General features: G+C 44.8%; 1 protein-coding gene across 1 annotated transcript in view; it reads right to left on the bottom strand.

Annotated features, from left to right (window-relative positions):
• fbxl16 (F-box and leucine-rich repeat protein 16) overlaps window positions 1-27,272 on the bottom strand; it is a gene marked incomplete at both ends in the record, with an annotated part of 37,065 nt that overhangs the window by 2,076 nt on the left and 7,717 nt on the right. Inside the window, 4 exons of the mRNA XM_080723831.1 lie at window positions 2,698-2,761; window positions 3,360-3,444; window positions 6,181-6,446; window positions 8,132-8,374. Coding sequence (XP_080579957.1) covers window positions 2,698-2,761; window positions 3,360-3,444; window positions 6,181-6,446; window positions 8,132-8,374 — 658 coding nt within the window. The remainder of the gene's footprint in view (window positions 1-2,697; window positions 2,762-3,359; window positions 3,445-6,180; window positions 6,447-8,131; window positions 8,375-27,272) is intronic.

Here is a 27,272-nt window from a genome sequence, read left to right as displayed (position 1 = left end):
GTACTACTCAGAATGATTGATTGATTGATTGATTGAAGAATTTATTAGAAGTTTGCAATAGAAAAAAGTACAGTTTCATGACAGTACAAATCACTGGTACAAGGTCAACTAGAAGGAGATCCTAGAAAGCCGAGGCGTATTTCCACAGGAACCACACTTTAAGTATCTCATATAACATTGAAAGACAGACGGATAGAACATACTTTATCTAGGATAATATCAGTTTCAAAAGCATAACATCAAATATAAAGGCAGAAAAGAAAGAAAAAAGGGGGGGGGGCATGGGGGTTTAGTCTATTTACAATGCAGAAGGTCCCATTTCACATGCATGTTTTCAAATGTATAAAATGTATGAAAATCCTTTGAAAATAGCCAATAGGGATAAAGTGGCTAGATGTATGATTTGTTATATAAATCAACAAAGTAACTAGTAACTAAAGTTTCAAGGAATTATAGTGAAGTAAAAACTACAACATCTACCTCTGGAAATTGGAAATACCCCAGTAAAGTACCCCAAAATTCATACTTAAGTACAGTACTTGAGGTATATGTACTTAGTTACTTTCCACCTCTACAAGCAACACTTGTGTGTTTTTGTGAAGGGAGAGCAAGTCAGCAAGGCTATTTGATTTGTGCTATGGCACTGTTGCCACATTAAACCGGTAGTCTACCATACCGGCCCTGACAAAATAAGGGGATAGTCATTTTAAAACAAAATGTCAACGCCAGATGGTTTTAAATGTCATTCGCTTTCTTAGTGAAGAACAATACTGGTGTGTCTGTGAGGGCGTCACAGAGGATGACATGTCTATACATTCTGTATTATTCGCATCCAAACATCTTCCCATCTTCAGGCCTTAAAAATGTCTCAAGCCTAGAATTCCTATTAAGATTCAAGATTCTTTAGTGTTACATTCCATTGTACATATACTGTATAGCATAAAGAGGTTAAAACTATTGGCTTTCAACTGCTATTGTGTTTCACCCTAATGAAAATAACATAGCTGCCATTTTAATTGTTAGCGAGGAATAATAGCAAGATTATCTTTCAATTTAAGGCGGGTAATGTGCCATCCTAAATACCATAATAGCTAATCTGCTTCAAAGTAAGATCAGTCAAGATTGAAGACCAAGAACGTTTCTGTAACTAACATTACAAACATTAACATTAATAACACACATTTACAGTAAGAGACGCTATGTATCCAAATAGTACTGTATGACGTATGTCTATCTCAAAATTAATCATCATAAATAAGCTTTTAGCTTCAGCCTATGCCTTTTCGTTCAACCAGAAAGAAATGTTGGATTATAGTGTTACATTTTTTGTGATACTGTTGATGAGGATAGAAATAAAACTAAACTAACCTAAATTGTAGAGTAGACTGTACAGTATGTCTGTTTTTGTCAGGGTGTGAGTGTGGAATAGGACTCCAAATGCCAGATGCCCAGGCAGGCAGGCTGGGTTAAATTCAAAAGGGTTTAATATACAAAAAGGGGCTGACAAAAACATAAACAAGCGCTCGACCTAATACAGAGGGCTCACAGCCTAAACAATACACTCACACTGACACTAAAACCACAACCTGACACAGAACCATGGTCGCGGGGGAGTTTAAATAGACACAGCACTAACAGGACCCAGGTGAATCAGCTGACAATCAACACAGGGATAGGCTGGGGCAAACAGGACACTAGGGTTAACAAACGATCAGGGTGGAGAGACAAGGCGAGGTGTTTGGGTAGACAGGAAGACGTAGAACAGTGTTTCTTAAACTTTCTTAAAATTTCAAGGTCTCCCCCTTAACTCTGACAGTGTACAAATGGAACCAAATGGACCCGTTAGGGTTCATTTGGTTCCATTTGTACACTGTCAGAGTTACAGACTTGTATGGGTACATTTAAACACCCCTAAAGGAACCCACAGAGTCCCTGGAATCCACTTTGAGAACCACTGACGTAGAACATACTAAACACAGCGTTACAGAACTAGTCAACTATTCAATGTAAATGTTTTTGTTAAATTTACAAATATTGGTTCCCAACTGGGAATAGTACGACAGTTTTGAAGCTTGCAAATGTATGACATGCAAGCGGAGAGAGGTTTAGAAAATTGGTTCTCAAAGTGGGGTCCGGGGACCCCCAGGTGTCCTTGAGGGGGCTCCAGAAGGCCCCCAGCCAAACTTAGTAATAGAACATCACAATAATTTTAACCACTTAATCCATTTATACGTTGGATATTCAAAAATTGCAGATATACAAGCTCACAGAGTCACTTTGCCTATTACCATTGTGTGTTTGAAAAATATTGAATCGTATTAAATTTAGAAACGGACAAATATAAATCAATTTGGGGGTCGACGCGAAAACGTTTGAGAACTACGGGTTTAGAAGTTTATAAGATAACATTATGTTCCCTAACATGCCCAGAAAAGGGACACTATAAGGTTCAAGTGGAGAGATGGAGGCAAGCTGCAGGTATACATGGCAATTTGCCTTGAATGCTCATCGAGTTCATTCAGTTCAGGTTACAGACTGGTTCAATGCAATGGTGCACGGCTAAAAATCCCGGGTGTTCAAGTTACGGGTCAATTTTTACACACTCAGAGTTAAATGAGCGTGTCTGTGTGCAGGATATGGAGGAGGAGAGAGGGATGGAAACGGGAGACGAGAGAGAGAGAGAGAGCACATACATACCTGCGAGAGACAGCAGACGCAGACTCCTCATACCGAATAAATGCTGTAGCCCGAAGTCCTGGACCTACGCACATAGTTGTGCACACACACGCACGCACGTGCACACACGCACACGCACGCACACACACACACACACACACACATACACACACACACACACACACACACACACACACACACACACACACACACACACACACACACACACACACACACACACACACAGAGATACCGTACATGAGCTTTCTAAAGAAGCTACTTAAGAATTGGAATTGCATAACGTCTCTGTCGGGTGGAACTCTCATTGTCTAGGAGTTACTTTCAAAAAGAGCAAAAATAGCAGATCTACAAGCTGTTTCGAGCTTGTGGATCTGCCACTTTTGATGCTCTCGTGTGACGCTGTGGTGTGATCAATTAGGCTGTTAATTTATGAAAAAACACAAAAGGTTTGAATATGGAGATGCCGACAGCGATGATACTGTATCAGCGAGAGGTTGTAAGTGGGAAGGCTGGAATGAATGCATGTTCTATGTTTAGTTGCATGTGTTTTGTGTGTGTGTGTGTGTGTGTGTGTGTGTGTGTGTGTGTGTGTGTGTGTGTGTGTGTGTGTGTGTGTGTGTGTGTGTGTGTGTGTGTGTGTGTGTGTGTGTGTGTGCAACTACCTGACAGCACCAGCGCAGGTACAGACTCCTTAGTGATGACATGGTGGACAGGTAACCCAGGCCTGTGTCTGTGATCCGAACACACCTAGTAGAGAGACACAATACTGTCATTCACACCTTCCAGTACTTTGATACTTTGATATGACTGCATTTGATTAACAAATAAATAATTATATTGTATAGACCAGGGCCAAGGACCCCTTAGCCGAGAGAGTGATTAACCCCCCATTTTACATACATGGCTTCATAAACTTTTAGAATTTTGGAGTTTGACAGCACTATCATCAGTGTAAATGAATGTTTCTTTACAAATTATGTTTTCAATGAATATATTGGTTTCATGTTAATGTGTATTTTCAGGTCTGTTCTATTCACCTCTAGCACCAAACCTCTTTGCCGAAAACAGCAGATCTACAAGCCAACAAGTGTCGCAGGACATAATGTTTGCGTTGGCAAACATTCCCCACTCATCACACAAAGATTTGGCGGACCCCCTGCAGTAACTCTGAGGACCCCCTAGGGGTCCCGGAAGAGCCCCTGTTGAAGAGCCATGGTATAGACATTCAATCGTTTTCTGGAGAAACATACATCCATTACCTTACAATACAACACGCACGCACGCACGCACACACACACACACACACACACACACACACACACACACACACACACACACACACACACACACACACACACACACACACACACACACACACACACACACAATGCCCACGATATAAATGAGGGCTGTACAGTCTGGGGTCCCAGTCGTGTCTGTCTCTGTGTGCTTCTACCTTGTAAACTCATTGCTAAATAAAAGGATAACATTTGCCAGCGCAAGCTAACTGATGAGCGCCTACGCTGTTTTTACCTGAGCTCAGCGCAATGCCCCATCATCATTATTAGAGCGCTGTTACTCTGCCAGACACTCTGCGTCCTGATTTATTTTCAGCCCCCTCCCACGTGCGGCGCAGCAATATTTTATAATGACAGCAATCTATGGGGAGCAACGGTACGGGAGCACTGCAACTTTCCTCCCTGGAACTTTTAGATCCTAGTGTAGGCAACGTACTGTACACTTGGCGTCATCGACGGTAATATTGGGGAGCACATATCCATGTTGCTGTCGAGGCAAGAAAGTTCTGAGGCAATTTGTTGTTAAAGCCAATTTCAGGGAAAATGTATGAACTCATTGATTACATTTGCAAAAGTCAAGTCTTCAACTGATAGGACTTTTTCTATTGCATGTTTGTTTGGTCAGATAATGTTTATTTTTTTCTACACAAAACAGGTGAGGAGGGAGACCACTGTACAATGCAAAACAAGTGTTTTAATGCCTTCAAATACTTTTTTACAATGCTTAACTAGGCACGTGGACAATAACTTATAGAGGTAGTGCCATGATCCCCCCCCCCCCCTCTAAAACATGATTATGAGGTATTATGATTATACTAGGAGGAAGGTTTTTTCCAAAAAAGTATACAGAAAGAGTTAAAATTGGGTTTTTATGTGGCCACACCCCCAGTTCATTAAGTATGCATGGATGTCATGGTGGGTGGTGACCCAGCTGAAGTTAGCCACAGTTGATTCTGTGATGTAATAAGTATGTGTGTTTTTTAACTGACACTTTTGACCACAAGGTGGCAGCCTCCAAGAGAAAACAAACAAATACCAAGAGAATACATAATTGCTCATAAAAACCACACCAGGGGGTCTAATGAAGTACTTTCAACCTCCTAGACACATGAAAAACAGAAAAAGTACAAAACTATGGCACCACCTCTTTAAAAACATGCAGACTACTAGGCAACGCGTTTGGAGAAACAACTCTTTGCTGCCAGTGTGACGCTGTATTATGATCAAATAGGGTGTTGACTAGGGTGTTAAAAACACAAAAAGTTTGAATATGGAGATGAGAGATTTCTGCCCGACAGCGACGATATTGAAACTAAAAGCATTTATGTCGACGACAGCCTCCAAAATGTCAGTCTATGTCCCAGATGTGGAGGACTGGATGTGTACCGTATAACAAGCTAACTTGTACAAGCTGGCCCCCCTCCTCATCTGTTTTGCACTGGGTTTGTATCCGTTCTCAGCTTATTGACTTAGCGGTCTAATGACATGACATATTGTGGTATTATTTTGGTACATGGCGAGCTATGTCAGCATGACACATTACATTATTGACTATCACCAGGCTGCACAGGATAATGTGCTGCCTTGGATGACATGATCTCCATATTGAGAACTGCTGTCACCGCATGATGTCATCCCGTTTGGTTACATTTCTCATCACAGTTTGATGAGCTGATGATCCTGCGATCCTCCCTTTAACTCTCCTGAGTAGGGCTGTCATAATTATGACATAATCGTCTAATCGCGATTATTTGACATAATCGCAATGATTTTTCATAATCGTCATAATCGTTTCCATGTTGAAAGATTTGCATATATTAAAAAAAGTCAAAACTAGTGGAAATAGCAGGCCTACAAGCTCACAACGCCTCGCATCGCGAGTATAAAGTTGTCAAATATGTTAGTAATTTCTTTGTCTATTTAGGTTATGTGTCATATCTACCATGTGCAACTTCAAAGCCTAAAAGCCAAACAGAAATGTAATTGTCAACGACAAAAACACAATTAAATCGTTAATCGCAATTATTTGAGTGACAATTAATCGTCAAACTGTCTAATATTAGAGGCGTTGTGAGCATGTAGATCTGCTCGTCAGGGTGGGGAGGTCCCCAGTTCAAATATGATGATTCTGGGGGTCGCGGCCTGAAAAGGTTGAGAACCACCGGTCTAAACAGCCTATACTGACCTGTCCAGCACCAGCTCCTCCAGCTTGTGCAGGTCACAGGCGATGTACTCCAGGGCCATGTCGGTGATGCGCGGGCACCACGACAGGTCCAGCACGCGCAGCTTGCGCAGGTTCTCCGCCACCAGCTCCACGCCGTCGTCCGTGATCTTGGAGCAGCCGGACAGGCTGAGGGCGGTGAGGTTGGGCAGGCTGTGCACCATGTTCACCACGCCATGGTTGGTGATCTCCCAGCACGAGTGCAGGCGCAGCGTGTGGGTGGTGTAGCCCTGCGGGTGGTGGTGGAGACAAACTATTTACCATTTACACTTTAGGCATTTAGCGGACGCTCTTAATCCAGAGCGATTTACGATAGGCCAGGACATCACATAGGAATACATCAATACATCAACATTAAAGGTAGGGTAAGTGATTTCACTCAAGTTTCAGTTTCAGTTTTCATGTAGGTGACAGGCGGGGGCCTTCCTCCAATCATGATCAAATGGGGGCAGGCCTTGGTGCGTGTAAGGCCCGCCCCCACTCCACCATGTTGGGAGGAAGGTAAGTGCTATTAGTATGTCTTAAAGCGCAAAATTTTGCACAGATGTAGCCCAGGGCTTGCTCTAATGATTTAGCTAGGGCGCCCGAGCCGACGACCTTCGGGGTCGCCACAGCGACAGCGGCCAAATCAAGTTGGGCTCCCATTGACTTTCTATACAGGAGGAAAATACCCAGAAAAACTTTTTTTTTCCGGGTATTTAAGTAGGATCTGAGGGGTCTAACTTGCGGTTTGTCATGATGCTGAATCCATTGCAGTCATGTTAGTCGGAGGACTTAGGGTTTTTTTTCTCGTGCTACTCAGTCTAAAAGTGCAAAATTTTGCACAGATGTAGCTCAGGGCATGCTCTAATGATTTAGCTAGGGCGCCTTAGTCGGCGACCTTCGGGGTCACCACAGCTCCAGAAAACACCCACAAAACTCTGAAAAGTGATGACTCATCACTTTTCATCACTAAACCATCGTTTTCTGGGGCCATTTGCAGCCCAAGGAATGTTTTTTGTGCAAAACAAATGCCTGCAATGGATTCAGCATCATGACAAACCCCTAGTTAGACCCCTCAGATCCTACTTTAATACCCTACTTTTTTCCTCCTGTATAGAAAGTCAATGGGAGCCCAACTTGATTTGGCCGCTGTGGCGACCCCGAAGGTCGTCAGCTCGGGCGCACTAGCTATAAATTTAGCGCTTTAAGACAAATTTGCACGAAATTAGCATTTGCTCCCCTTAAATCCCCATCATATATATGGGCTAAGGTGGAGTCTTAAGAGTTGAGTCTTCAGACCACGGCGGAAGCTCGGGACTGGGAGTGAGTTCTAATTGCAACAGGGAGTTCATTCTACATTGGTGAACTTTTCAATTTCACCACTGTGGATGTGAATATTCGACAAAAATAAGGATGACAGAAAAGTGTAGCACTGTAGCCACAAGCACATTTTCAGAACATGCATAACAGTATACTGTATATACAGGCAGGCAGGGCATTTACAGTAGCTTGGCCACCACACCAGTTTGGCTGTGAAGTAGGGCGGCCATGGGCATAATCAAAATCCTTTATCCTGGGGCAGAACATTTGCCAAAAAATAGCGGATTTACAAGACGCGACACGTTGTGAGCTTGTAGATCGGCAATTTTTTGGCAAAGACATTTGATAGAGAGTGAAAAAAGACTGTATCATGTATATTATAATACCTTTTACCAATTATAGAGGCAATTAAAAGATGAATTGATCCCATTGCATGACGGAGGCCAATATCACGATAAATTAAAACTCCCTACCGATACGATTATCGTGAGTGTTTTTTATCACGATAAACGATAATATTGCTTATCGTCCCATACCTAGCTGGGGACTGGGGGTCACCTCACCTGTTTGGCTGTGAAGTAGGCCATGGGCATTTAGCTGGGGGTCACCTCACCTGTTTGGCTGTGAAGTAGGCCATGGCCGTGTCGGTGACGTGGTAGGCCTGCAGGCTGAGCTCCGACAGGTTGGGCAGGAGCTGGGAGATGGCGGCGATGGCGTCGTCCGCCACGTTGATGCAGTCGCTGACGCTGAGCGAGGTGAGCCGGGCGTTCAGGCTGGACCACAGGCCCGCCTCCGTGAAGTCGTTGCAGCCCGACAGCTCCAGGTGCATGAGGCCCTGCATCTGCTCCAGCATCACCTGCAACCAGACACCCCAAAAGGTCATTGAATATATCTTTTTAAAAGTAAGTTTTAAAACATTTGTAACTCAAATATTTGCGTCTGGGTGGTCCCTGGAACAACACATTTTGAGATGGGGGTCCGTGGCCAAATACATGTAATTTTGGGGGATCCTTGACATGAAAAGGTTTGAGTAAACCACTGATTTAGAAGACATTTATAGAAAATATTCAAAGACTTGCGCAAATGTTCACGATTTTTCAAAAATAACAGATCTACAAGCTTGCAGTGAGCTTGTATATCTGCTATTTTTTATAGTTAAAGCATAAAATGATGGTTAAAGTGGTTCAAATCTAAAGCAACACAGATTTGTGTTCAGGCCTAAATGTGTTATTCTCATGATCAACACATGCACACACACAGACGTGTGCGTGCATGTTTGGGAGTCAGGCTCCCAGACCCAAACTGTGGAACAAACTCCCCATTGCAATTAGAAGTGCTGCAGACCTTTGAGCGCAACCTTTTTGAAATGAAGTGCCTTTTTTTTAATGATTACCCAGGTTGACAAGGATGTGAAAGCAGCGGCTGAACTCTTCGAACGCTGCATGCGTCAATAAACGCTGTGTGCGAGAGCACTCTGGACGTGGCTTCAGGCCACGTTTTCGTGCTCGTGGATCTGACACTAGTGTGATCAAGTAGGGCGTTGATTAAAATTAGGATGTTTCTGCCCGACAGCAACGATATCCAAAGCGCCACTCCACTCCAAAAACACTTTCTGCAGACAAGATTTTTCCCCCCTACAACATAATCGTCAGATATAATTTATGATTATACTTTTTTTCTTCAAAAAAAGTGCACGGAAAGTGTTAAAATTATGTTTTTTCATGTTCATTAAGTATACCTGGTTGTCAGGTGAGTGATGAGTGACACACCCACATATGTCTACTGTATATCTATCTATGTTGTTGGATGGTAAAAAGGGGAGGGGATGATATTATGATGACATTATAGCAGTGTATTTCAACTGGGCCTTTTGACTCAGAGGCTTTCAGCTTTCAGGAAGTAACCAAAAATACACAGGGAAGACATATTTGCATATTATAACCACACCTGGGGGTCTATTAGAGTAACTCCTTAGACACATACAAAACAGAAAAAGTAAAAAACTATGCCACCACCTCTCCAATAAACAGACTACTACAGATTACAGCAGACTGACAGTCCAATCAAATCGATTAGAAACCAGCCGATTAGAAGGTATGAACAAAATGTTGCTGAATTCGCCTGAGAGAAGAAACAACAGGCGGCTGCTATGGTGCTAAACATTGCCTACTTCTTTGTCTTGATGTCTTTTTCAACAACAAGCCCGCTGCTATCCGATGGTCGAAAGTAAAAGCCAACCGAGCAATCTCTGTTGTTGGCTTTCCTTTCGACGCTTCCCTCCAAGCAAGCTTTATACTTATTTGCACGCCATTATCCCATAACTAACTATAACCCGACTTACATCTGATCTACAGCTCCATTCCATCTCTCCTATATCTTAATTCATGAAAGAACTGATCATTCCGTTCTGAGTGTGTACTCTGCCTGTGTTCTAATGCAATAACTGTTTTCCTCAGCTCACTAGCTGGCTACATTATTTCACTATTACCTTTACTACTGTTACAGTTAATGTTACGGCAGTCATTTATCATCTGTTGAAATAGCGAGGGAGCGATAATTCAAACATGATAAAGCGGTAATATAGTGAGTGAGTGGTGCATAAAACAAATCTTAATATCACAGCATAAACCCGAAATGTATTTTGACAATGGCCGCGTCGTAGACCCGGGAGAATAATCTTCCGCCCTGCAGCAGATGGAAATAATACTGACTGTACACATAGCGCAGGTGCTGTTGAATTTATGTGAAAGCTTTTGTGTGATCAGCATGGATTGTATAATTAGCATGCAAGCAGGCACGCGCGCGCGCACGCAAGCACACACACTGTCAAATACGTGGGTAAACACAGCGCGATACGAATGCACTCTGAGCTCTTCTGATGGGGAATTAGAAAGAATGATGCTCACCAGGGGTGTCGCACCAAATTCTGGGCCCTGGGTACTTTAACTATTGAAAAATAGCAGATATACAAGCTCACAGCACGGCAACGAGTGCCGCGCTGCGAGCATCTAGATCTGCTATTTTTTTAAATCGTGAAAACTTGTGCAAGTATTTCAAATCTTTTTTTTTGAAAAACCTGTCAGTGGTGCTCAAACTTTTTCATGTGAAGGACCCCCAAAATTATATGTATTTGGCCACGCGGACCCCCATCTCAAAATATTTAGTTCCAGAAGCAAAATTTTTGTTAAAAATGTTCACTTAAAAAATACATATATTCAAAGATTTGCACACATTTTCAAAAATAGCAGATCTACAAGCTCGCAGTGCGGCACTCGGTGGCACGCTGTGAGCTTGTATATATGCTATTTTTCAATAGCTATAGAATAATTAAAGGACAACTTTGTTTTTTTACAACAAGGGTTCATATTTTAGATTGTAATTAGAGAAAAATAAAAGTGAGAGTTAAAATGTTTGCATTTGCTTAGTTCTATTGTTTTATCACGTTTACAGTGCTAAAAAGTGGGGCATGCGTACGCATGGGAACATGCGTACAAGTGGCTAAATATGTCTTTTTAGACACAATAAGCCAGCAGTTTCTTTATTGCTATTTACAGTAACACTTCTAGCCCCCATAAGTCACATCCAACCATGAAAGGTTGCGTTCTATCTTGGGAATGGGCTTATTCTGTGTAAAATGACATATTTAGACACTTGTACGCATGCCCCCAACCACTGAAATAAGAATCTCTAAAACAATAGAAAGAAGTAAATGAAATCATTTTTACACTCATCTTTTATATTCTTTAATTACAATCTAAAATATGAAGCCTTGTTGTAAAAAACGAAAGTTGTCCTTTAAGGCCCCTCCACCTTGGGCCCTAGTAACTCAGTCCCACTCCCCCCCCCCCCCCCAGTGACGCCCCTGATGCTCACGGTGCAGATTAATAGCCCTATACCTGAATCCCAGAAGCCTAAATAATATCTCTCTAGGCCAGGAGGATGGGGAGGGGATCCCCCTGAGTGCTACATGTTCTGTTTCTCATGTGGGAAACCCAGGCTTTAGATCCAGGTGGTCACAACAATGAGGATAAATCAGTGTAAACAGTAACAGTGGTGGCCAGTAACTAAGTACATTAACCTTGAGTATTTGGGCCGACGCAAACTCCACTTTTAGGGTGCCCTCACACCAAAATACCTTGAGTGGAATCCGCCAATGCATTTCAATGAGAATGGAGCGTTCTTTTGCAGAAATCCTCTACTGGCAAAAAAACGCTCCATTCTCATTGAAATGCATTGGCGGATTCCACTCTAGGTATTTTGGTGTGTGGGCACCCTAAAGGTTCGTACACACAGAGGGCGAATTGGCGAATAGCGAATTAGCGTATTATTCGCCTTTTGTTTAAAACCTTATAAAGTCAATGGAAGCATCCACACCAAACGCGAATTTCAAAAAAGCGAAAAGGCGTCTGTTTTTTATTCGCCCTTGTGTCGAATTAAGCGAACGTTCAAAGGCGAATTCCTCTCTCTCTCTGTATCAAAGTAACCTCACTCTACCCTATTTCAAGAGAGAGAGAGAGAATGGTGGAGGGACCTTCACGTTACATTGAGGCCGAGGGGAACAGTGTCTTTCTCCTTTTCCGTGTCTCGTCTGCGTGGCTGCTTGGGAAAAGTAGCCTACTCGAATGTCTTACTGGTAAAAACATGGTTTATGTGTTTGTTATTGTAGGCTACTTTATATCTGCAAAATGACTAATGTTTAAAAATAAATCGCTGGGTATTAAATAGCCTACAACAATAGGATCCGAAATGAGTCGATTAGAAGGAAAGTACTGGAAATTCGACTCAAGTACAAATACCTACAAGTACAGGCTACTCAAGTAAATGTAGGCTACTTTTAGTTACTTTACACTGACTCTTTTTTTACAGACCGAGATCCTTTTATTTCCGAGAGACCCGACCATTTAATCATTATTAAAACCCTCTTTCACTGCAGCCGTGCAGCGTGCGCTGTTAACTGATTGACAGGCAGAAGAAGGCTACCAAGGAATCTATAATATTAAGATAGAAACAAAAGCCAGAGATTAAAAGGAATACTTTTAGGCTATTTTCTAACTACAGAGAAGTAAGTAAGTCATGGTTTAACTTGTACGCGGTCGCGGCTGCTATCTCATCATCCTGGCAGCAGGCTACGCATCACGCATGCAATAAGGCCCATTCCCACTGGGCCAGATAACAGATATCTGGAGATATTTCTCCAGATATTTTTCCATGCAAAGTGGATGGTAGATACAGATAAAAAATATATTTGCCACAGATAAAAGTATCTGTGGCAAATATCTGTGGTAGACTTTTCTTTTATCTGTATCTACCATCCACTTTGCATGGAAAAATATCTGGAGAAATATCTCCAGATATCTGTTATCTGGCCCAGTGGGAATGGGCCTTTAGGCCTACGCACGCACCAATATCTTTTCCCCCTGCTGTTAAACTGATCCTAGACCAGCATTATCATCACACTGTTACACAGCCATTCATCTCGCTGCCTCACGGCTAACAGACCATGATCCTAGGTCAGGCCAGCCTAAACACAGCACACACGTTAAACAGCGCGCGCGCGCACACACACACACACACACACACATTGATTGATTGCTTTACAGTTTGCATAAAAAGCAGAAAGTACACACACAGTACGGGTCCTCTTGGGTCCTCTCGGGTAATACACATAATGATTGACATGATAAAACACTGACCGACCCTGTCTAGTGTCTAGGCCTACTCTGCCCCCGGCCGGAGCTGAGGGGAGGGGGAACGGAGAACGCGTGTTGTCACTTGTCTCTTCTGTTCTTTTTCTTATTTAATAGGCTAACAACCACGGCCAGGTCTCATCATCACTTGAGGATATAGTTTCCATTGTTTTATTTGTTTCCCTGTCTCCGTTCTCCTCTCCTCTCTCTCCTTTCTTCTCCTTTTTCCTGTGGCTATGCAGGCAGATATCGCCCCCTCGTTTTTAGACGAATTAAGCGAATATTATACGCATATTCGCGTCGCTTTTTGGTGTGTATGGAAAAGGGCGAATGGCGAATTCTTCGCCTTTTTGGTTCGCTTATTCACGTCGCTTTCGCTAATTCGCCGGTGTGGACAGAGCTTTAGAGACAAATTTATTTCAGCTCTGTCTAAACTACAATATGACGTCATTCAGAGGTTCAGGGGGGGGGGGGGGGGGGGAGTACCGTCATTAATTCGGTGCCACAGAGATTTTGTGACTCCCCGAACCGAACCGAAATAAATTTGTCTCTAAAAGTGGAGTATGCATCGGCCCTTTGTGTTTTGGGATTACTTACGAGTTTCACTCCACTACATTTCAAAGACAAATGTTGTACATTTCCAGGAAGGGAAAATCACATTCTGTTTCAAATATAGTGAAAACAGCCTATCTATAAAAGATCAAAACACGCCGCGATGAGACACGTTGCGGGCTTTTAGATCTACTATGTTCACTACTCGGAAAATCTTGAGGGGGAAATTTCAATGCAGCATTGAAATCTACTTCAATTTACAATTTATGCATTTAGCAGACGCTTTTAATCCAAAGCCAAAGCGACTTACAATAAGCAGGTAATACATCAATATAATAAGCAAGATAATATGTCAGTACATCAACAACAATATAACTAATGCATAGGAATATCAATCTAGAAAAACAATAACATAGGTAGACCACGCACCTAATCACAACGCTTCTAAAAAACCTAAAAAATGCTATCTAGCTTCATGTATGGTCATTGAGGGAAGGGGAGTGTTACAATATAGTGCTATGGGTTTAGGTGGAGTCTGAAGAGGTGAGTCTTCAGTCCACGCCGGAAGCTGGGGAGTGAGTCTGTAGTTCTGTGCGACAGGCAGTTTATTCCACAGTTTGGGAGCCAGGAGGGCAAATTGTCTAGGACGAGAGGATTTGTGTCTTGGGGGTTTTAGCGAGGGTTCTGTACTTCATAACTAGTACTTACTACAGTACTTTTGAAAGCAAGTAGGCCTACCCCAGCCAGTACGTAAACTCAATTAATTACAAATTTGACTGAGCACTATCTATACTCACTATCTATACTCTGACTCAAGTAGTACAGCGGCTCAGTACTTTGCTCACCAATGGGTAGCAGAACGTTGCTTTGTGCAGTTTGGGATCGTCATCACATACCGTACATAAACAAATCCAGTTCAAACGTGAGAGAGAACACTTCCTGTCGCAGATTTATTCTATATTGTCCGTTATATTATACAGGACCTGAGTTGTCTATGGACTTGGACCGCTTTTTTTCCATCTACACCAAATCTCTCTCGCAGATCTGATATTTTATGTTCCCCACCAGAATCTGTGCGCTGGGGTTCACTTTATTGTTAACAAAAGTGGTATTTTAAGACTTTTAAGCATATTTATATTTTAATGATCGCGATAATGTTGTTTATCGCAATTGTTGTGGCCATGCGTATCGTGCCATGAACATTTCATACCGTCCAACCCTAATGAAGAGGATGAATTCTGGCGCAGCAGAAATCCCAGATCCTCAATCAAACCAAGCCTCAATTTTTCACTTGAAAAAAAAAACCCATTACGTTTATTGAGCAACAAAGTCTAATGGGGGTCACACACTGTGCCTCCACCTACACAGACAAATCCTGAGTGTTAATTTGACTGTGTGTACAAGTGTAACTAAATGGACCCTGAAAAAGGCCCCGGTTGGTTACACATGCAGGGGCGTCACAAGGGTAAGGAAAGTGGGACTGAGTTACTGGGGCCCAAAGTGGAGGCGCCCTAATAACTTTATCTATTGAAAAATAGCAGATATACAAGCTCACAGCGCGGCACCGAGTGCCGCGCTGCGAGCTTGTAGATCTGCTATTTTTGAAAAGTTGTGAAAATGTGTGAAAATCTTTGAATATAAGTATTTTTTAAGCGAACATTTCTAACTAAAAAGTAGCTTCTGGGGGTCCCTGGAACTAAATATTTTGAGATCGGGGTCCGTGGCCAAATACATATCATCTTGGGGGTCCTTGACATAGGTTTCTTGCACGCATTTTCACGATTTTTCAAAAATAGCAGATCTACAAGCTCACAGCGCGGCACTCGGTGCCGCGCTGTGAGCTTGTATATCTGCTATTTTTCAATAGTTAACATTCATGGGGGTCCCGCAGTGAATCCTTGTACCCAGGGCCCAGAATTTGGTGTGACGCCCCTGTACACATGTATATACACGCACACACACACACACAGAGTTACAAATGGATAAATCGACGCCGAGGATTTGCACTGTGTAGCCACAACAGCGCCTCAACTAATGACCTTACCACAAGCTGACTTCGCTGGCCTGAAACAGCCAGATTAAAAGATTAAATGAAACGGATCTAATATTTTGGAAACCGCATTTTCATGTTTAGCCACATCAGCTAAATGACCGACAGGATTACATGATAACATGGTTTTATGTATATGTTGATGCCAACATGAACGGAAACTACTTCTTCAGCTCATTCATACATGATTACGTGTAAGACGGCGTGTCTTTTATTATTGTTTTTTTAGACACAAACCAAAGCATATCAATCATATAATGTTCCTACTGTTAGGCACCATGTGTCCAAGCTGGGGCACGTGTGCGTGCATGCGTGTGTGTGTGTGTGTGTGTGTGAGAGAGAGAGAGAGAGACTATTTACTTTACAGCTCACTCTAACTTCATATTTGGTCTTGCTTGAGGTTAGCACAGTTATCCACAGTAGAATTTGGAGTGTTAAAAGGAAACATCACCGATTGTGGTGAGGAGATCATAGTGTGGGGGGAAAAATAGAATCACATGATCTCTGGGTCCACATGGGAACAGCGTGGCTCTCAGTGGTGGAAAGTAAATAAGTACATGTACTGTAATTAAGTAATGTACTTAAAGGGACATTTCGCTTTAAAAAAAATGTTGGTAATGTTATCGTCTAATTAGGATTTTGTGACTACCGTGGACAGATTTACAGTTGCTTGATTCACTATTTAGATATTTAATATTCATTTAATCAGACACGCCCCCTTCCTATACAAACCCATTCTAATTCAAACTCCATTTTAACCATGACAGATTCACTGATAGAGCTGGCCGTGTTTTCGATAACGTTTTTCATTTATTTTATAGGAGGGAGTCAGGAGTCACCAGAAACAATAATGGGTGTTTTCAGTGAATATATCATGGTTAAAATGGAGTTTGAAGTAACAATGGGTTTGTATAGGAAGGGGGCGTGTCTGATAAAATGAATATTAAATATCTAAATACTGAACAAAGCAAATTAAAATCTGTCCAGGGTGTTCACAAATGCCTGATTAGACAGTTTTGATGTATTTGTACTTTACTTGAGTATTTCCAATTTCCAATACTTTTACTTCTACTCCACTACATCTCAGATCCAAATGTTGTACTTTTACTCCACTAAATTTAATTGGAAACTTTAGTTACTAGTTACTTTGTAGAATGTATTACTACTAAACATACATAAACACTACAGCCCTATGTATATTTTGTCCATTTGAAAAAAGCAAACGATTTCTATACACCTGAAAACTTTAAAAGGGGACATTCTGCATAATGAGTTCTTTTACTTTTGGAACTTTAAGTACATTTTGATACCAAATACTTTTGCACTTTCACTCAAGTAAATTTGTAATTCTGGACGTCTATTTGTAACAGCTAGTATTTCTACATTGCAGCATTGATACTTTTACTCAAGTAGTGTGGCAGACTTCATGGGGCCAACCTTTGTGACATTAGTCACCTACTACCAGGGACGTGCAGAGAATGTTAGAGAGGCAGGGGCTGAAATTTCCAAATTTCCTTTTGTGGAAATATTAAAAATAGCAGACCTCCATGCTCATAACGTGTCGCGCTGCGAAGCGTTGTGAGCTTGGAGCTCAGCTATTTTCTGTGCTTGATACCACAACCACACTAAACCATAATCAAGTAAATACTGGAGATTTGGTGTACAACTATTTCTATAGGGAGAGGGCAATTCTTTCAACATAAGATCCTGCATTCAAGTTCAGGAGTTTGGACAAGGCAATTCTCTTGAATGCTGCCTTGCACGTATGGCAGGGAAAGAGGGCATTTGCATTTCTTTCACCATAGTAAAAACTGCATTCATGGTCTGGAGAGGGCTTTTTACGGAGGGGTAAAAGGTCAGGGGCTCAAGCCCCCTTTGATGTCTATGTGTGCACGTGCCTGCCTACTACTCCTGTATGATGTCATTCAACGTATCTATGACACATCTACAGTATGATGTACAGTAGGGCTCCAAATGTGGTCCAAGGTTTCAGCGTTACACAAAGGCATTGAAGACACTACTACTACTACTTTTGCTATTTCTGAATTTGAATCCTGAAAAGCAACAATTTTTGGACATATGAGACTTCCACCGGACAGAGGCGACTTATTATACAATATTCACTAGTAAGAGACCTCACAACTGAATAAAGTTTAATAGGTATATTGAATGATAAGGGGCGGATGTGATTGTGTACTATGAGGAAAGTTTGAATGTGATTGTGTACTATGAGGAACCCAGGTAGGGCGAGACTCAGGGTGGGGGTGTAGTCTCTGGAGCAGACGGCCATCGATGGTTGGATGGACAGGCCGTCTCTCTTCCGACAATGCCCCCAAAAAGAGCTGACTGGGAGATAAATGGCTGAAGACGCGCCCTTTCAGAAGTTCTTCCTCACCAGAAGAACTTCTGAAAGGGCGCGAGTGGAAGAGTGTGACCATTACGGACGACTCAGGTGGAGATGGGCGTTTCGTATGTCTTGGACGTTGGTTCTAATATACGAGTGGTAGGCTTGGGAGGTCCAACGGCCAAGAACACGGATCAGGTGGTCCGAGAGGCCTTGCCTGGAGGCGGTGGAAGCCGCGCCGATGCGGAATGAGTGGCCGGAGTATAGCTGAGGTGAGAGGCCAGTCAGAGATAGGATTTGGCGGAGGTGACTATGAAACCAGAACCGGGTGGCGATGGAGCCGGATTCTGTGATGAATAGAGGGTCTTGAGGTGATGAATTGAGAGATCTTCTCATGGAGACGTATCTGAATAGTGTTGCATATGGGCTGAGAGGAGGACCGGTTTTGAAAAGGTGGATGGGTGTTGAATGCCCTGTCTGGTCTGTCTTGCTGTGTTTGAGGCGGAAGATGAGAGAGTCGGTGGAGAAAGTGATGTCGGAGAGGCTAGGGTGACGAGTCAGGTTGTATCTGGAGGTAGGGGATGTGAACTCTGAGCAGCGAAGGAATCCAAAGAAAGCTAGCAAGAACATGCTTTCCAAGGTCAGGTCAATCAGAGGGGATATGTAACCAGAACGGATGGTGTTCAGGCAGCGGTTGAGTAGGTCGGCGGTGAGTGGGTGGCGACTAGGAGCTAGGGGGATCTCGCTGCGTTGGAGTCCTCGGAGCAGCATGGAAACATGGGGGTGAGTGATAGTAGAGGATTGACGTCCATAAATTAGTTTATGGAAAAAATGCATCCCGCTCAGGTAGACATGAATGGTGGAGGTGCGAAGATGAAGATGGGAGTGGGCACTGGGCATAGGTGACGAAGGCCACGATGACCGAGAGATGGGTTGAAGGGAAGAGGGTGCCGGAGATGGCGTGAAACCTCTTGAAGGCGTTCCAGGCAGTGAGGTAAGTTGACAGGGTTCCAGGTGAGTATCCGTTGAATATGTGGTGACGGGCTTGAATGATGAGTTGATGGAGCTGTGGGCTTAGGCGAATATCGTCTGCGAAAACTGAGGAACTGGAGTGGGGTGTTGATCCGCTTCCGGGGCTAATTGACGAAATTTCTGAAATGAGAAACGAGAAAGGGAATCTGCTATTAGGTTAAGATGACCGGGGATGTGAGCTGCTCGGATGATGAACCGGTGAGTAACAGAAGACCAGATGAGTCGGCGGAGTAGGGGCATGATGTCTGGTGAGTTAGATCGACCTTTATTGATGATGTCTACTGTTGCGGTGTTGTCTGAATGAATGAGTATGCTCCTTTGCGACCATTCGTGCCCCCAAAGAAGCGTGGCTATGATAATTGGATAGATCTCGTGAAGGGCAGAGGAAGGGTGACGGGAGGAGTGGGAGAGTGTTTCGAATTCGGGAGGCCATGCGGAGGCAAACCAGCGGCCTTGATAGTAACCTCCATAGCCGATGGAGGGGGCGGCGTCTGTGTAGAGCTGAATATCATCAGGTTTGGTGATCAGAGTGTCGTAAAAGAAAGTGATGCCATTCCATTTTGACAGAAGGTGGTACCAGAGTCGGAGGTCTGTACGACATGAGTCGTCGATGATGACGATGTCATGAAGGGATTGGACGGAGGAGGCGGTTGTGAGGAGGTGGGATATGAAGGGGCGGCCTTGTGGTATGATGCGGAGGGCGAAATTGATGTGGCCGAGGAGGGCGAGTAGTTGGCGTTTGGTACAGCTGGGCGTTAACAAGTAGTTTTGGATGAGCAGTGTGATTCGGTTTAATTTCTCTTGCGGGAGAGAAGCTTTAAATGCCACAGAGTCCAGAGTGATCCCTAGGAACTCGATGGATGTGGAGGGGCCGATGGTCTTCTCTGCTGAGAGGGGAACTCCGATTTCTGCGAAAACTGTCCGGAGAGTGGAGAGACCGCGTGCTGGGGGGGATGAGGGGGGCTCGACTATTAGGAAGTCGTCCAGGAGGTGAACTAGGTGGGGAATTGGGTGGTTGTTGGTGAGGATCCAGCACAGCGCCTCTGAAAGGGAATTGAAAATTTTGGGGCTGCTCTTGCACCCAAAAGTGAGCCGGACAGCGAAATAGTAAGAGCCCTTCCAGAGGACTCCAAAATATGGCCAGTAGTCGGGGTGGATGGGGAGGACTTTGAATGCGTTTGTGATGTCGGCCTTGGATAAGAGGGATCCGCGGCCTGTGAGGTGGATGAGGTTGATGGCGTGTTTGACGGTGGAGTAGTGCATAGAAAAATCATGACTGGGGATTAGACTGTTTATACTCGGGATGAATGAATTGTGGGGGGAGGAGAGGTCCACGATGAGTCGCTTTTTTCCAGAATATTTCCTAGTGGCGATGCCGATCGGACTGATGCGGTACACTGGGAAGGGTGGTGTAGTGAAGGGCCCCATCATAAACCCCTCCTTAACTTCTTTTGCGAGAAGTGTGTCGACGGTTTCGGGGTCGTTTGTTGCGGACAGGAGGTTGTGACAGGTGTGAGATATGGAGGGAGTGGCTAGCATGCCAGGGTTGAATCCGTTAGTGAAACCGTTTATTAGGAAGTGGACAAATGGCCGGTCAGGGTGATTACGGAGAGCGTGGGCGAGTGCTGGAATTTTGATGGGGGTGTTTAGATGCTGGATCAGTCATGAGGTGGGGTTGTGCGGACAGGTGCGTTTGGAGTGGGCTCCTCCGCAGAAGGAGCAGGCATGGAGGAGTCTGCAGGAGGACAGAGCGCAGCCCAAGTGATTGTAATTATTACATATCATTCGCCCAGACTGATAGAAGATTGGTCTGCCTTGCTTGTCAGTGGTGTTGGAAGGCGCGATGATCCGGTCGGACTTGGGAACTATGGGGGGAGGAGGGGCAGCGGAACGGACCCGAGGAAATAGCGGTGGAGGGCGTGCTGTGGGAGTGTAGGCTGGTTTGGTAGGAGGCGTTTGGACGGCCGTGGTGCAGGCTGAGGCGGGGTGGGACGGAGCACCACACATCTCGCAGGCCAGGGAGGCCCTGGCTGCGAACACCCTGCAATAGAGTTCGTGGTCCAGGGCCCCCCAGTAGGTGGCTTGATTGAACTGCTGAAGGCAGGCAGCAGCCTTGGTGGAGAATAAAATGTGGTAATTATAGTACCCCGTACCGCCGAACCGAATCGCCAACTCTAAGACCAAGGTGAGGTAATGGTCAAGTTCGGCCCGGCGGTCGGGGTAAACTGCACAAATAACGTCCCTGTATAGGGAGAAAGCAAACGCAAACTCTGGTGGCGTCAGATCATGGGACCGGGAGGGGAGGGGCTGGCGGAGTTGTGCTAGGCAGCCGGATGGAGTCTGTATTTGCCTATTGCGTGAAGGGTCTGAGATGGATGGTAGAATGAGTTCTGCTAGATCAACATACGCACCGTTGATGATCTGCTGTCTGAGGTTTGCTGGAACTGGAGAAGGTCGGACGGCGACGGACTGTGGAGGGGTTGCTGGAACGGCTGAAGCGAGTGTATGGGTGGGGGCTGGATGAAGAGGATTGAACGGATTCTGGACTTGAGGAGTAGTAGCAGATGCTTGGGAGAGTTGGGAGAATAGCGAGGAAACTAGCGCCAACACTTGGCTTGGGTCTGGTAGAGGCGTAGCCTGGGTGGCGGTTGCACCAGCAGGCAGTAGGTCCTGGGCGGCGGGGGTGGAACTGGTTGATGGAACGGGCGCTTGAGTCGGAATGTTCTGCGTGAAGATGTGTGCTGCGTGGTGAGACTGGGGGGCAGGAGTGTTTAGCGCCTGAGGCGCCTGAGGCGGGGGAGACTGAGGCGGGGGAGACTGAGGCGAGTGGTGGCGAGCTCTCCGCTGGGGAGGAGCTGCATGTGCGAGTTGGGATGGAGAATTATGGCGGCCCCTGCGGCGTGCACGGCCCCGGGGCGGTGAAGCGCGAACGGGGGAAGGAGATTGAGAAGGAGGCGGCGTGCGCCGACGTGGCGACCTGGCCGGAGATGGTGATGCAACTGGACGGTGACGGCGTGCTGGGCGTGCTGGAGGATTTACGCGGCGTGCTGGTGAGGCGTGCTGATGGAGGAGGATTTACGCGGCGTGCTGGAGGATTTACGCGGCGTGCTGGTGATTGAGGGTTTACATGGCGTGCTGGTGATGGAGGGTTTACGCGGCGTGCTGGAGGATTTACGCTGCGTGCTGGTGATTGAGGGTTTACATGGCGTGCTGGTGATGGAGGGTTTACGCGGCGTACTGGAGGATTTACGCTGCGTGCAGATGATGGCGGATTTACGCGTCGAGGTGAAGGGGAGGGGGAAGGCGAGATCTCATGATCCGGGCGATGGACTCTCAGCTGGGGCGGAGCCACGCGAGTAGGTGTACAGGTGTCATCTCTGTGGCGAGCCTGATGATGGTTCGGAGAAGCGGTTGGCGTGCGCTGAAGTGACGCCCCACGAGGAGATGGAGATGAAGGATGTGGGCGTCGGCTTTGACTAGGAGGGCGGGAGGGGGGGTTGGAAGATGGGGGGCGTTGCCCCTGCTGGTGTCTTGAGGAGGAGGGGGGGGTTGGAAGAGGGTCAGGTGCATTTCTGCGCCTGCCAGCGTGCTCAGGAGGGAGGGGGTGTGAGGAGGAGGGAGGGTGAGTTGGAAGAGGGTCAGGTGCATTTCTGCGCCTGCCAGCGTGCTCAGGAGGGAGGGGGTGTGAGGAGGAGGGAGGGTGCGTTGGAAGAGGGTCAGAGGCATTTCTGCGCCTGCCAGCGTGCTCAGGAGGGAGGGGGTGTGAGGAGGAGGGAGGGTGAGTTGGAAGAGGGTCAGGTGCATTTCTGCGCCTGCCAGCGTGCTCGAGAGGGAGGGGGGGGGGAGGTTGGTTAGTTGCTGATGAAGAGCGCGCCGGCCAGCGAGCATGTGAGGGAGGGGGGGGAGGGAAGTGGGCCGGGCGCGTGTCTGGTGGGCGGCGACACTAGAACGAGTGGCCCGGGTGGGCGGGGCCTCACCAGATCTGACAGAAGAGGAGCGTGGAAATTCGCTTCTGTAAAGCTGGAACAATACTTCTTTTCGGTCGGTGTTCTGGAACAGGACGCCTCTCTGTTCTAGCACCCGTTTCAGGCCGCGTACTGTCCAGTCAGCCATTGTCAGCTGGGACATGTTGGATCTAATACGGCTGCTGTTGGACTCGGATGCGGAAGCGTTTGCGTCATGGCGAGAGGCGTTGGAGCGGCTGGAAAGCGAGACTGTTCTGCTGTTGTGAACCTGAGCGACGTGTTGGATTTGGTTAGGTCTCGGGCTCGACTGAGCTGCCGGAATAGAACCTGATCGTGATGGTGGAGTATTGTTTGAATCCGGCGCGACGGCCGGGCTCTGCGTTCGTGAGACGTGGCTTTGAGCTGGGGAGGAGAAGAGCTCCTCGTCCGAAGCATAAATGATGATCTCTCGCTCCATTTCACTGCAGGTAAGAGGAAATATGCTGCTAAGCTGTTGTAGCAGCGGCGCTGCTAGCAGCGTGCTTTACAATATAGAAAAGTAAATGGCTAAACTGCCTGATTCCTTCCTTACCTTTTAAGCGAATGAATGAGAGAAACAATGAACGAAAATGAGCGAATGAATGAGAAAAACAATGAACGAAAATGAGCTAGTTTTAGCAAGGTTGAGAACACTAAGCGCAGTGTCAGTAGTTCGAGACCACGTTAGTAGTAGGAACGACTAAGTGATAGCTCATTGGTGTATTTATACTGTGGTGACTACAGCGGGGATTGGCTGGCTGATAAGAGGAGGCAGGTAACTTTGATAAGATGATTGAGAGAGGGGGAGTGGCTGTGATAGAAGGTGTGTGGACTCATGAGATGAATGAGCAGGGGTAGCTGTGATATTCAGTGTGAGATCTCTACTCCCAAACCTATATTGTAACCAACATACATCTACATATTTTCATATGTGATGATGATAACGACAGGTGTCCACATAGGGAGGGGGCATAGTGTATAGGGTGTGCCAAATGTAGTTCTAAGAGCGGCCATTTCTTGGGTAAACACAGCCTTACACAGGTGTTCTGATTAGACTATAGCATTAGTTCTACGCAATCAAACAATTGAAACACCTGTGTTTTGACCCAAGAAATGGCCGCTAAGGACTACAATGACGTATAGCCGCTGGCACACACTATTGTCTAAAAGCGTAGTAGCTGTAAGAGCGACATGCAAACGTTGGGTCCCAGTTCTATTGCTTTAATAAAATATATTTGTGTAAGAACACAGGGCCACCGCCGTGCCGACAATACCACAGAGTTAGCATCTCCATGGCAACCTGGCACTCAGCTCCCAGAATAGCAGCCTAGCAGGTGTGAGGAGCCTCCTGAAAAGTTCACAGGCTTCAAACTGGGAGGCTGAAATCCAAGCATTATTGCTTTGATCGTTTCTGATCAACAATACAGGGCCTTCAACAGCCAACAGGGGGTCCTCATAGATACTGCAGGGGGGGGGGGATCACCAAATTGTTGTGGGATAGGGATTAGCCGAAAATGACAGATCTACAAGCTCACAAAATCACTCTTTTTGGTCGAAGAGGTTTGGCGTACAGGGGACAAAGAGCAGACCGAGCTCAGAGCCAAAGGTCAAGTTTAAAAAACATTCAGGGTATTACGTTGTTAAATGTCTGAAAATACACATCAACATGAATCCAATGTGTAATAGTTGGGGGTCCCTGCTTCATCTCTCTCTCTCTCTCTCTCTCTCTCTCAGCTAAGGGGTCCTTGGACTGAAAAACGTTGAAGACCTATGCAATAGAGGGAATGTGTTTTTGGTTGTTTTCGTTTAGGGAAGATTATTGAGCCTTTTCTGTTGACGTTTTATACCGTTTAGTGCACAGAGAGGTGGTAGGCAGGATTTAGGAAATTCAGGTTGAGCAAGAGCAGAGATGATTGAAACATTTTAGTCTCTGTTGGGTGGAAACTGTTACTTTTCAAGGTTCAAATGCAAAAATCACAAAAGCAGCAGATCCACACGCTCAAAACCATGTGTATCTGCTACTTTTGATGCTTTTGTGAGCAAGTAGGGCAAAAAAAATAACGAAAATATGGAGATAAGAGGTTTCCGCACGACAGCAACGATATGGTGATAAAAGTGAATGACCAGAAGGGGGATATGGACGGGGGAAGAGAGCGTTTAACATGCAATGCGGGTCATGAGCTGGTGTTCAAACCATGACATCAGTGTAAGGTCTCGGCTGCCAATGAGGTACACAAGGGACTAACAGACTGAGTCATTAATGGCTCCCTAAACTACAACTGTAAAACTAAACTTGCACCGAAGATAAATAAATGCACTAATGTTGCAAGGGGAATGAAACGGTGCCGATCAACATAATACTACTATGTAGCTTAGTAGGACAAGGTCAAAGCACAGATTCTCTACAGGAGTGATTCTAAACCGTTTTCTTTTTATCATTTCAATGACCCCCTGTTCGAGCGTTTGGCTACGGACCCCCATTTAACCCATTTAGGCCTAGAATTATTGAATGCTTTAACCAGTGAAAAATAGCAGATATACAAGCTCACAGCGCGGCACTCGGTGCCGCGCTGTGAGCTTGTAGATCTGCTATTTTTTTTTTAAGTCATGAAAATGTGTGCAAATCTTTGAATATATGTATTTTCAAAGCGAACGTTTGTAACTCAAATTTTGCTTCTGGGTGGTCCCTGGAACGAAATATTTTGAGATGGGGGTCCGTAGCCAAATAAATATCATTTTGGGGGTCCTTCACATGAAAAGGTTTGAGAACCACTGACATAGTAGTCTCTCAAGAACAGACTAACTGAGCTCCAGTTAAGTGAAAAGGACCTTTTCTTTGATGATGGCTGGCCAGATTGCTGACATAGCAATAAAGGTTTTTCAAAAAACCTTAGAAGGATTCAAAAGACACTTATAGAATCGTGTAAAAATTCATTTTTTTAAAAAATAGCAGATCTTTAAGCTCGCAGCGCGGCACTCGGTGGCACGCTGCGAGCTTGTATATCTGCTATTTTTCAATAGTTGAAGCATAGAATAATAATACACAATAATGTGTACCTGTTCTAAATATCATTCTTTTTTTTTATCCCTGGGACCCCAAGATACACTGTAGATAGAGTGCGCACTACGCATGTGACATTTGTAGACACACTGAGTTACAGGGCCATACGGCTCCATTTGTTTTCCTAACTATCAATCATTTAGCAGGGGATTCACCCGGGAGCTCCCTACTAAATGTCCCCTGGGAGGTGAAACCCAGTGACGTCAACTTTGTTTAGACTCAGGAGTACAGTTGAGGGGCAAGCAGCCGAGGTTACGATAATAGACTCCATACAAATTCATCACAGATTGACTGCAATGCAACTAAGGTTAGGCCTGTGAAAGTTTACTTGACTATTAATTGTCACTCAAATAATTGTGATTAACAATTTTATTGTGTTTGTCCTTGAACATTATTGGAAGATTATGAATAAATATTAAATTTCTTCTTTGGTTTTTAGGCTTTGTAAACTAAAGCTGCACAGGGCAGATGTATACAGTAGATTAATAACAAACATATTTAATAACTTTACACTTTACATTAATAGTGGTTATAGCCATGCGACGTGCTTTGAGCTCGTAGATCGGCTATTCCCACTATTTCTGTACATGTCTGAAAATATATGAAAACATAGAAATAATCATGACGATTATGATGTTATGGGGGGGAGGAAATTGCGATTATCTCAAATAATGAATGTATATTTACCATAGACATTTCTAAAGGCAGTGATTATTTTTCTTACATCAAACACATGTCTACAGTCTAATCAGATTGAGCAGTCCTATTACTGAGGAGGTATTTTTAGTAGCGGAGGAGGGTCAGCGGTATAGCCTCCAGTCTTGGACCTCATGTTTTATTACTGTCTTTTTGTCGCAGGATGTTCTAGTCTACTTCTGCCATTAAAGTAGGACGACTGAAGCAACATGATCAAAAACTCGACCGTTGTGGCATTTTTTATAAAGAACGACGCAAACAAGGCAAGGACCACTTAGCTGACACATTTTTTTTAAAGGGACGTACAGTATTCAATACTAGTTAGTGGTTGAGAAACACTGCGCCTGGG

This window comes from Nannobrachium achirus (genome assembly GCF_963921795.1).
Source record: "Nannobrachium achirus genome assembly, chromosome: 4".
Lineage (NCBI taxonomy): Eukaryota > Metazoa > Chordata > Actinopteri > Myctophiformes > Myctophidae > Nannobrachium > Nannobrachium achirus.
Note: the sequence above shows the minus strand (reverse complement) of the source record. Positions and strands in the feature narration are given on the sequence as shown.